This window comes from Protobothrops mucrosquamatus, unplaced genomic scaffold, assembly GCF_001527695.2.
Source record: "Protobothrops mucrosquamatus isolate PMUCROS unplaced genomic scaffold, P.Mucros_1.0 scaffold2087, whole genome shotgun sequence".
NCBI lineage: Eukaryota > Metazoa > Chordata > Lepidosauria > Squamata > Viperidae > Protobothrops > Protobothrops mucrosquamatus.
Genome location: NW_015388189.1, coordinates 159,465 through 171,413, shown reverse-complemented (window position 1 = coordinate 171,413; position 11,949 = coordinate 159,465). Strand labels below are relative to the sequence as shown.

Here is an 11,949-nt window from a genome sequence, read left to right as displayed (position 1 = left end):
AATGCAGATGCGTAAGCTTAAACGAAAGTGGCTAGAGGTTGAAAAGCAAAGCGAACAAAAAGAACAATTCTCGTAAGATTTTAAGAAATGACTATTACTGGCATTTTCTTAGAATGGAATACACTCTTTTTTGCCCTTTTTCTAATTCAGAGATCATGAGCAAAATCAATAGTAAAGCGACCAGGTCTGGCTTGGAAAACTGTGCGACCTCTCGTGGGCATCAAAGAGAATACAGAAAATTCTACCTCGTTGCTGCCCTCTAGCCATAATGTGGCTTTTTTTTAGCACGCCAGTTCTCGTAAGCTCTGCTGAGCCCTGGGGCCTTTTTTTGTTTGGGAAGCTTGTGTTTGTTTTCAAAATACCATCAATGCCCCGTAGGCAGGAGTTAATGAATACACCCCATTGTGCATGCTTTAGTACTGTTATCAATGCTGAACATTATAATTGCAACAGAAATTGGCAGGACGTTGAAAAGGTGCCAAGGTGCTAATTTGTGCTTAAAGCCTGAGCATATGTGATAAGCTGTGTGTAGCACAGTAAATGTTACCTAAAATATAGAGGGCTTTTTTAAAAAACGTAAATTCAGCTTTGCATTGCTCAGGAATGCCAGTGCAATTCAATGCGTTCATTTCTGAATGAAGCTCAGTGAATTTACAGTTTTAATTTTCTTTGCTTTCTTAATGTTGGGAGTTGAAGCATTTTGTCGGTACTGTGAGCCTTCCTGAGAGCAGGAATTTGATATGTATAATTACTGGTGAAGCAGGATATTATGTAACTAACAGAAAAGAGATTTAGTTACAGGAAATACGTTATAGGCATGAGTGAAGCTTACCGCCTAGATAACTACATCTATCAGAAGGAGAATCAAAGAGTCAGAGCATGTGAAGCTGGGAAGAAAAGCAGAAGGAACTGACCTGAGATTAATCGTCTTGTACATAAAACAAAGCAGGCACTGTGATAGACAAAAAGGGGCCACAGAATAAATCCTTAATTGTCTATCTACATTCCCTCAAGCTGTGCTGCCAGCTGTGTAAATCATAAGCACACATAATTACTACTACTGCTGTGTTAGGGGAAGTAAACAGTAAAATAAGACCAACATGCATGAACCATTCTGCATTTAATCACAATTTACCCACTGGAAGGGATGGGATAGCTCAGGTTTTCTTGAAGTAAAATACAGAGAGAAGTTGTATGGACAGCATGCTGTAACATTTCAAGCAAGAAAAAAAAAGTGGGAAAATGATACTGTAACGTGTGTACACGCGCCTTCAAGTGAGTGTTGACTCGTGTGATTACCTGGATCTGTCCCTGAAATTTATTGGCAAAATGTTTCGGAAGTGCATCACCCATTGGCTGCTTCCCAAGACTGAGAAAGAGTGATTGACCTAAGGTCACTCAATTGACTTCATGCCTAAAGCTGGACTAGAACTCACAGTGTCCGTTTTTAGCCTGGTGTCTTAACCATTACTATATAGCAGGGGTAGGCAACTTTGGCTCTTTTATGACTCGTGGACTTCAACTCCCAGAATTCCTGAGGGAGTTGAAGTCATAAAAGAGCCAAGGTTGCCTACCCCTGCTATATACCAATAGGCTAAAAACTGATGGCATGGGTTCAGATCTTGTTATTTTACCACAAGCTCCCAAGAGTTGAACATAAATTTTAAACACCGCCCACTAACTCCCCTCTAGACAGTCCCCAACACTCTCACTTTTCATTATTGCCTTATCCCTTGTCCCCACTGGTCACCAGGCAAATGATTAGTGCAGCTCCTATTGAAAGGTTGGAATAATGCAAAAGAAGGGTTGCCCCTGGATACAGGCTAAGTTCTGGAGCAGCAAAGTTAGTCTGCTCCGTAAGTATCACAGCTGTGAAAAGGAAGCCTATAAACTGCAAAACATACATTCTCATATATATTAACACTTTTCCCATTGGTCATTTGTGCTGAGGGTTAACATAATATAGACTTGGGTCTAGATTTTTTATTTTGTGTTCAAGTTTATGATTAAGTTGTACATTTTGAAACATGCACATTCTCTGGAACAGTATTTGTTAAACTGAAAGAGTTACACAAAGAATAAATTTGAATTATTGGCCTAAAACTGTAGAAGAAAGGGAGTTCTTATGAGTCACGAGAGACCTCATGCAAGTCATATGAACATTCATACATTTCCTATCTTTGGTAAATAGAAAACAATATGAGAGACAGAAAATCAAGCCGTTTGAGGGCCGAAGAAAATGGGTGACATTTTATGTGGAAATTTTCCTACTCCCAGATGCCTATGCTGCCATTATGAAGAGAAAGATTCATCACAGCAAGACAACATGCAACCTTTACTGAAAGTAAGCAGTTTCTTATTTATGACAGGGAGAGGCATGGGCTAAATCTCATGAAATAAAGGAAATTTCTTGATTGGGGTGAATGTCAGCTTCACAAAATAAGAAACATTAGAGAAAATAAAGTGATAACAACTTATTAGATTGCCTTATATATAAAGTTAGCTAGATGCTTGTCTTTATAACACACAGGATGCAAATGCACATTTATAGTGCATGGTCTTTGCATATGCAATACAGATAGTCCTCAACTTACAACAGTTTGTTTAGTGACCATTCAATATTACAACAGCACTGAAAAAAGTGACTTATGACAATTTTTCACACTTGCAACCATTGCAGGATCCCCATGGTCACGTGATCAATATTTGGATGCTTGGCAATTGAATCATAGTTATGACGGTTGCAGTGTCCCAGGGTCGTGTGATCACTTTTTGCAAACTTCCAAGCAAAGTCAATGGGGAAGCCAGGTTCACTTAACAACCATGTTGATAATTTAATAATTACAGTGATTCATTTAACAACTGTGGCAAGAAAGGTTGTCAAATGGGGCAAAACTCACTTAACAGCTGTCTTGTTTTGGGCTCAATTATGGTTGTAAGTTGTGGACTATCTGTACTGAATCCTTAAAGACTTATCTATTTGAAGAGCTAGCAGAACAGGCCTGCATAACTCTGGATGGCTATAAGGTGGCAGCCAAGACATACAGAAAACTAGTTCATCTGGATTTTTTACCATATCGAAGTATAAACTACTGTATTCTCATACTGTAATATAATTCTGTCACAAATCAGCTAAAAAAACAGAGAACTGATAGCACAAAAATATGGGAAGATCTGATCAATAAGCACATTTCTGTTATTGAAATGTTATTAATTCACCCAGTCAGTTTAGAGCTCCAAGAAGCATGCAACAGTCAAGGAACGCATTGCATCCACCCTAGTTCCATATTTTTTCAGAAACCAAAATCTGGAAGGACCTAAAAATTCTGCTTCATCCAGGCCATGATTTTGGTGATGAATTCTTGTGGGAAAGAATGTCATGCTTTACATGAAAGAAACTATAGGATATATATTTCATAAAATCTGTGTTTGCATATACAGCCTAACCTATTCTAAAGGTTTGATGGGGTTACAATAAATTTAAATAAGGGATAATGCCAATAATAACTTCAGTTAACTTTCAATCATAAATAGCAGAATACAAACACACACAAACACACACATACACACACCTGTGTATATATGTACGTATGTACATATATATGTATGTATATCTTGGAGTTAGAAAACAAGGAGAAAGGTTTTGTATTCTCTATTAGAATATGAAAGATTATCCTTTACCAGGCAGAACAAAAAACAGTTCATTTGAACTTCAACTATGTGCTCAGAAAGATGGTATATCTATTACCTGTGGATTCCTGCTTTTAACTTCTTAACCTCATTAATCTTGATTAATTTTTCTGCTGAGTAATCTTGTGGGGCCCACTAGGGAGGCTACTTCTTCTGGCACATTAAACATTCCATATTTCACTATTAGAAAAGCATAATCAGTGCAGACATATCTCAGAAGTGACTGTGACAGGTCTTTAAGTGAGCAATTGTAACCTGCAATCACAGGTTCAAGTGAGACAGGAAAAGTCATCTTCTGAGAGCTGATTTTGAGCTTGGACTCAGACTTGGAAAATATATAAAGGGGATACTTCTTGAAATTATCATAAAATATAATATTCCTGTATTATTTGATTCACAGATAGTGAACTTTTGGGTCAAAAAATGGTTAAGAAATCTTAGAACTGCATGTATGTATTCTCCATCTCTCTCCCATTGATATTTAAGCCAAGAAGAAGTCTCCCGTTTGGGAATGTCTCATCCTACTTGCATCTTGAGACACTGAGTGAAGGTCCTCACTCTGTGGTATGCAAAGGAATCAGCAGGTGAGTGCTTTGCAATGAATAAAAAGCTTTATAGGAAGCATTCTGGAATGAAAACATTTGAAAAGCTAATTACTAATGTACAATAAGATCTTCTTAGCTATAAAAAATAACTTTGTTAAAATCAGAGCATTCTTTGCACTTATTGCGAATTCATGAATATTATCTGGAAATTTGTTATACTACTAACTGAAGAAAAATACAGTGATGGACAATGCATCCAACAACTATTTAGTTTAAATGGTTCTTCATAGAAACACCTCTCAGAAGCTTTGACTCTGTATCCATATGATTGCAGAAATGAGAATTTAACCTTCAGTTGAAGTAGGGCTCTAGATTAGGTGTCATGTTTCATTGCAGAAACAGGAAGGAACACTTTGTTTTCATAGTTTGAAGAAAGCAAATATTAGCATGCTTTATCCTTGAAGGCACCATTTGGAGACAAGCCTCCCCTCTCCACATATTTGGTAGATTGTTTGACTGCATAAACAAAGTGATTATTACATATATGAGTAAGGAATGCTAGTTTGTGCATTGCAGGGCCCTGAATCACTTTAATTGTGGTAGATTTATAGATTTGGTTTGTGAGTTCAATTATTAAGTATTGTGAAGAGACAATTATTATATTCTGTCCCTGTAGAATATACAATCAGCTGGTAGCTTTGAAAGTCATCAGCCTAAACTCTGAGGAGGGAATCCCTTTTACAGCCATAAGAGAAGGTAAGAAAAAAAAAGAAATATGAATACGGCATTCAGTCTGTATGATGAATCATGACCTGAATATTGTGACCAATTAGGTTGAACTAAGTATTATTATTATTACAGTATTGAATCATTATTTTGATGCCTTTGAGTCAGTGCTGACTCCTGGTAGCCTGGATGAATTCCTGCAATTTTCATGTCAAGATTTCAGACATGGTTTCCCATTGCCTTTTTCCTTGGGCTATGAGACAAATTATTGGTCCAAGGTCACCCAGCTGGTTTTATGCCTAAAGTGGGATTAGAACTCTTGGTCTCCTAGTTTCTAACCTGCTATCTTAACCACTACACCAAACTGGTTTTCTTTTGTATTAGGCTGAATTTATTAATCTTAGAAGCAATAGAAGGCCATATTGGGATTCAAACAGAATCAGTTGTCTACATTTTTGAATATTTTGCTCTTCCCATCCCAGACTTACAATCAGATGCTAATAGGGCTGTGTTTGTATATGTGAATGAGAAATATTTATATGGTGTTTATTACTCCTAAGATATACTGTAACCAGGTAGAGTAGAAGTTTATGCTACTGCTATATAAACTACATGCAGATGCTTCAGGCTGTATGTCCCTACTTGCACCTAATAAATCTGCCCAGGCAACTTTTTTTTTCTGGCATGTTCCCATGATGTTGCCTTCATCATATTCCAGCCCATTAAGGAAACAGGCTTTTAGTTGTCCTTAGTTGTGTTAAGATCAAAGTATTCCCCCTGCCCTTGTCATACACACCCCAATTAATTTTGACACTATCCAAGGACAGCCCCAAGATGTGCAAAAACTGCTAGGTTTAGTTATCCCTTGCATTGGAAGGAAGTCAGTGAAATGATTGCAGTTAATGAAAATGCTACTTTTGTGGGTTTTTACTGATTAAAGAATTGGTAGAGAGCTCTATAACTCAGCGATAGAGACAGACTTATTTTTGCTGTGTTGAAAAGCAGGCTTCTGAAAGCATGTTTATATGATATATTCAGCCAAGCTTTGTGCTAACCATAAGTAAACTCTTTGATCTAATGCCAGTCATCATTACAAACTGAGGCAAACTCCTGCTTGGGGATAAACAAAACCTTGGCATTTCCCCCTTCCCCCCCCCAAAAAAAAGGTTATACAGACCTGAAAGGAGTGGCAGTGAGGGTTTAACCATCTGTAAGCATCCACACGCAAAGGGGGAACAAGTTCCCATAAGTAAACTTGTGTTCTTCCTTTGCTAAAACACAGCTTTAGACATCCAGCAAACTCTTTTGTCAGTGCAGAAGGGGGAGGGGTTTCTGAAAGTCCACTGATCATAACCTCTGTCTTGGCATAATTGCCTGTTGAGAATTTATTTAACCAAGAGAAGCTTTCAAGAAACTTAAATTTCATTTAACAAACCTCTTCCCTCCCCCCCCCGTATTTAAGCAATTTTAATCTAACAATAATGCATTTCAGCAACAGAATCGCAACACTTTTCCAAGAGTGTGTTTGCTGTAGGAAGAGAGCCATGTTAGATTGTGGTGGTAAAAAATCACCAACGCTTAAACTTTTATAAGATGTAGCTCAATTTATCAGATGGCTAAATTGATATAGGTTTTAAACTGGAGTGAGGTAGCGGTTAACAATTATAATGTGTTAAAACCCCTACCTTGCTCTTTGTTCTACCAATGAGAAAAAATCAGCAAAGTTATGGGGTGGAAATGATAGTTTAAACCAGTGGTTCTTAACCTTTTTGAACGAATCGCCCCCTTGAGCCAATGAGGAAGTTGTCATCGCCCCCCTTCCCCAACATAACCTCTCAATCAAAACATAGGAAATAATTCTTCAATTTATGCAAACACTTTTTTTGTTTTCTTTAAAATTGTCATCAGGACATATCGATGCAAATCTCAACTGTGTGAAAAATTTTGGTGCCACCCGTCACTTTATTCCCAAACTTTGTGATAAATGTATCTTATTTATTCAAGACACTTAAATGTAATGACCACTGAAAACAAAATTCAATTGCAAGAAAGTGAAATGCCCGAAAAGAAAAACAGTAAAATTTAATGATTGAATTACAAGTGAAATTTAAGACGCAAAAAGAAATATAAAAAGGGCATAAGAACAAACCGCAATGCAGGAACTAAGATAAAACGGACATAGGCCAATAACAAGGCTTCATTTTCACAAATCGTTGACTCATCAATTTGCATCACAAATTCTGTATTTTCCAAGGTGTCAATAAGCCTTTCTTCCACATCAGCAGCCATTTCATCAATTCTTTTTGATATGGTGTCATTGCTCAAAGGAATCGATTGCGTGATAGTGCTTGCGCTGGGCCCCAACATGGTGGCAACAATCTGTTTCACTGCTGGTAAAATCAGCGTTTCTCCGATAGTGTGAGGTTTGCCACATTTTGCTATCAACAAAGATACTTCATAGGAACAAATGAGCCCCTTGTTGGCGTTGAGTGACGATTTTCCACATAACTTCCCAACAGTGCTGCGACCCTTAAACTTGGCCTTTAAGGATTGGAAAAACGATGCCGGTTTGTCAGTTTTATCCGAATGAATTCTTACCAAATGGTCTTTCAGTCGGGAAGGCTTCATCACTTCATTTGAAAATATTTTCTCACAAAGAAGACAAAACAGAAGCTGTACGTTGGAAGGAGATGGAATAAATCCCAATTTTAGGTATTCCGTCGAATATTGGCAACACTTCCTCTTCTCGGCCATGTTGAGAGGTTCTTGAAATGAAAGGCACTACCTGCAAATTAAATTTTTGACTCCACTGGAACACTAGAAAAACACACGTGGACGTCGATAAACTAGTTTCAACAGTTACGTTGACATTACAGCTGACGTCACGGGACAGCCACTTAGCATGCGATGTTTCGAAAGAAGCGCTCCCCCCTCCATCACTGCCCATTCTGGCCAATGGCGTGCCACTGTATGGGTAGAGGCTGTTGCGCAACGCGCATGAAGATAAGCGATGCGTATTCACATATGTACGGCATTCTGTACTGAAGCTAGCTGGAGGAACATTTGAAAACACAATTCAATCCACTAATAGCGAGCGATCTGATGTTTTTGTACGACAGATATACAGCGATTCACTGTATGAAAAAGTCTCAAAAGTATCCCCAAAACGTCTTGCTCCATCGCCCCCATATCGCTCCCTTTTGGTTCCTTCGCCCCCTTGTCCCTTTTGGTTCCATCGCCCCCTTAAAAATGAAATCGCCCCCTGGGGGGCAATATCGCTCAGGTTAAGAACCACTGGTTTAAACCATTCTGAAGCATTCATTCTATAATTAGGCTGACCCAATTTGATAATCTCTTGTTCCAAATTCCAGGGATGGAACCATCCCAGGGATAGAACAGTTCAGAGTGACTGTGGGAGGTTGGGCCGGTCTCATGATCCATCAGAACTATGTCTGACAAATCAGATATGCTGAAATTGAGAAATTTGACAAGTCTAAGTTGAAGAAGACAGGAATGCAAGAGAAAAGCCTTCAGAAGAAAAAACTGAGCAGGAGAAGCAAGCAAATGAATTGTAATGAAATGGCCCCTTCTAAATTATGCACTGTACATTTCAGAGGCATTGTCTTCTTATTTTACTTTTTTTAGCTGCTTTAATTTTGTAAGATGCAAAAAGTTAGATAAGCTTTAAATGATTGTACTGTCCCTTTCTCATCCCGCCCCTAAAAAAGAACAGGGCAAACTATTAATGCTGAATGCAAGCACTTTCCTTTCCATCTGCCTGTCCACCTTCTGGTTTGATAGCACAAAAGCTTGCATGTTTCTTCAAAGAAGATTCTAAGAGGGAGTATAGTAGTCTAATAACACATGAATATGTACACAAAACTGTACCAGGGTCCTGTGACTTATAAAATGGATTTCAATTGAGTGCCATTTTTGTTCAAATAATTTTAATTATTGGAATGCACATTTTTTAAAAGATGTAGTGGAAAAATAGGAAATATTCAGGCACCCAAGACTGTGTTGCTGTCATCTAGGTTGTTCAGCTGTTTTCTTTCTCCTTACATCAATCTGATTGTTGTATCTGTGGTCCTAGTTTCCCTCCTCAAGACCCTGAAGCATGCCAATATTGTGCTCCTTCATGACATCTTCCAGACCAAAGAGAGCCTGACTTTAGTCTTGGAGTACATGGTGAGTGGCTTTTCATCAGATTTGTCCATTTGCTTATTGAAGGATGTAAACTTTCTTGTTTTTCAGTGCTTCCCTTCATTTTACAGCAATGTGGAATGGAACCATCACAGTGACTGTTGCTTTCTGCATGCTTTTGACTCTCGTCCTTGAGGTTTGCCTGGTCCCATTTGTATTTTAAGCTCTGCTTTGTGTGACCTGAAGCAAGCAGGAGTTGATCGTTTTTTGCAGTTACAGTCAATGCATTCAAGGTGCTGTTTTCAAAGATTTGTTTCCTAAGTTCAGTTCACTGCCTTTCCCTCTCTCCTCAGCGTTTTACCACTCATCTTTATCTTTTTATGGTGCCACTATCTTGATTTTTTTTGTTTTTGTTTTAACCCCTCTCTGTGGACATCTCTGATTTTTGCTTTTGGGCAATTCAAATATTTCTCAGCCCCTACCCGTGACATGTAGATCCACACGGGTGGACACACACTAGATCTAGTTTTTGTCTCTGGCCAGTGGCAGAGTGATCTGACAGTAGGGGAGATAGTGGTTGAGCCCTTGTCATGGTCAGATCATTCTCTCCTAAGGTTGGACTTCCGGGCCGCTCCCCCTCGCCGCAGGGAGACGGAACCACCTAGATGGTTCCGTCCCAGGCGACTGATGGACCNTTTTTTTTTTCAAATTTCCCTTGTTAATGCTTCTGACTTGGCATTTTTACTGGAGATGGGAGTCTCGTTTTTGAGCTTTCCCATTCTTCCATTATACGGGTAGTCCCCAACTTTACAACCATTCGTTTAATGACTGTTCAAAGTTACAATGGCTCTGAAAAAAGTGACTTATGACCATTTTTCACACTTAGAACCGTTGCCGCATTCCCCCATAGTCACATGATCAAAATTCAGATGTTTGGCAACTGGCTCATACTTACGACGTTTGCAGTGTCCCAAAGTCACGTGATCACTTTTTGCGATCTTCTGCTGTGCAGGTTCTGAGGTTTTGCTCGATAAAAAAAATACAGGAAACCAGAAGTTGCCTTTAAGCTTTATGTTTTTATTCAGCTGAACAAAAACGGGCTCCTCCAAAAGAGAGAAGCCCCGCATGACCAGAAATCCTTGTATATATTCTTTCAGATTACATAAGCAATCCACCCAGCAAAGCTGACACACGTAAGATAAAGATTTCACCTAGTAAGTCTGGCACACTGTAGATAAGAAGGGAGAAAGCAGAAATAGCTAAACATGTTCCCTTTTGGGTGTTTCCCTAAAGACATCGTACGTTCCCGGGTAGGTTAGGACATTGGGTGTTTTCCTTGCTGCCCTTTCGTGACCCTGCATCCAGGACTCTGCAAGTACCCCAAGACAGCAGGGCCATCTGCACATATTCACAATTCATACTTCCTATGCCCATGGTGGCGAACCTATGGCACGTGTGCCACAGGTGGCATGCAGAGCCCTCTCTGTGGGCACGCGTGCCATCGTGCCAGTCCTGGGCCTTCAGCTGGGTTTTATAAACCTTTTCACTTTAGGCCTCCGCTGCCATGTGCAAAAAACAACAACATTCAATCAATTTCAACTTCTCACGGGGAAAAAAATATCTCACAAAGTTGGAATTGATTGGTTGAACTTTTTAGTCCCACCCAGTCTGCCGTTACCACTGCAGCCACACCCACTTAATGGGCCACACCCACCCAATGGGCCACGCCCATCCGGCACCCAATGATACATAAGTGGGTTTTGGGTTGCAGTTTGGGCACTCGGTCTCTAAAAGGTTCGCCATCACTGTCCTATGCTGTCTCCTAATTCCGGGTCAACACTTCTGACGAGCAAAGTCAATGGGGAAGACAGATTCACTTAACAGCCGTGTTACTAACTTAACAACTGCAGTGATTCACTTAACAACGGTGGGAAGAAAGGTTGTAAAATGGGGCAAAACTCAACTTTCTTGTTTAGCAATGGAAATTTTTAGCTCAATTGTGGCCATAAGTCCAGGACTATCGGCATGCCCACACTCACCCCCAAGGATTGCACTGATAGAAATCCAGAGTTATAGGCAACACTCATTGAATGCCTTTCAATTTCCTTTCAAAGTCATTTTTCAAACTTGCCTTTCTATAGTCTTTTTCAAAATTGTGCAAAAAAGACATATAATGCAGTCAAAACATTGAAAGTGGGACAGGATTCTGCATTTTTCTTCTCCCTCCCTCCCTCCCTCCCTCTCTCTCTCTCTCTCTCTCTCTCTCTCTCTCTCTCTCTCTCTCTCTCTCTCTCTCTCTCTCTCTCTCTCTCTCTCTCTCTCTCTCTCAATATCTCTAGCAAGCTATCATCTGTCTCTATATCATCTCTCTGTCTCTCTCTCTCTCTCTCTCTCTAGCAAGTTATCATCTGTCTCTCTATATCTAGCTATCTAGCTATCTAGCTATCATTATCTCTAACAAGCTATCATCTGTCTCTCCATATCTATCATCTCTCTCTCTATCTCTGTCTCTCCATCTATCTATCTATCTATCTATCTGTCTGTCTGTCTGTCTGTCTGTCTGTCTGTCTGTCTGTCTGTCTGTCTGTCTGTCTGTCTCTCTCTCTCTCTCTCTCTCTCTCTCTCTCTCTCTCTTTATCTATCTATCTAGATGGTTCCGTCCCAGGCGACTGATGGACCCTGAGAGGTTCCTGATGGAGCTTGGGCCATATCCGGAGGATCTAGTCCACGACTCGGCGGAAAATCAGGCGGCGGCTTGGGAGACAACTGCCGCCGCAGCATTGGACCGAGTCGTGCCTTTGCGGCCTCTGACCCGACGTGGATCTCGACCATCTCCTTGGTTTAC

The 11,949-nt window shown here is 39.8% G+C and overlaps 1 protein-coding gene across 1 annotated transcript in view; it reads left to right on the top strand.

Moving 5' to 3' along the window:
• The first annotated feature begins 2,227 nt into the window (after positions 1-2,227).
• Positions 2,228-11,949, top strand: part of LOC107294765 (cyclin-dependent kinase 15) — a 29,107-nt gene continuing 19,385 nt past the window's right edge. Inside the window, exons 1-4 of the mRNA XM_015824023.1 lie at positions 2,228-2,344; positions 4,177-4,274; positions 4,912-4,991; positions 9,055-9,149. Coding sequence (XP_015679509.1) covers positions 2,240-2,344; positions 4,177-4,274; positions 4,912-4,991; positions 9,055-9,149 — 378 coding nt within the window. The 5' untranslated portion in view covers positions 2,228-2,239. The remainder of the gene's footprint in view (positions 2,345-4,176; positions 4,275-4,911; positions 4,992-9,054; positions 9,150-11,949) is intronic.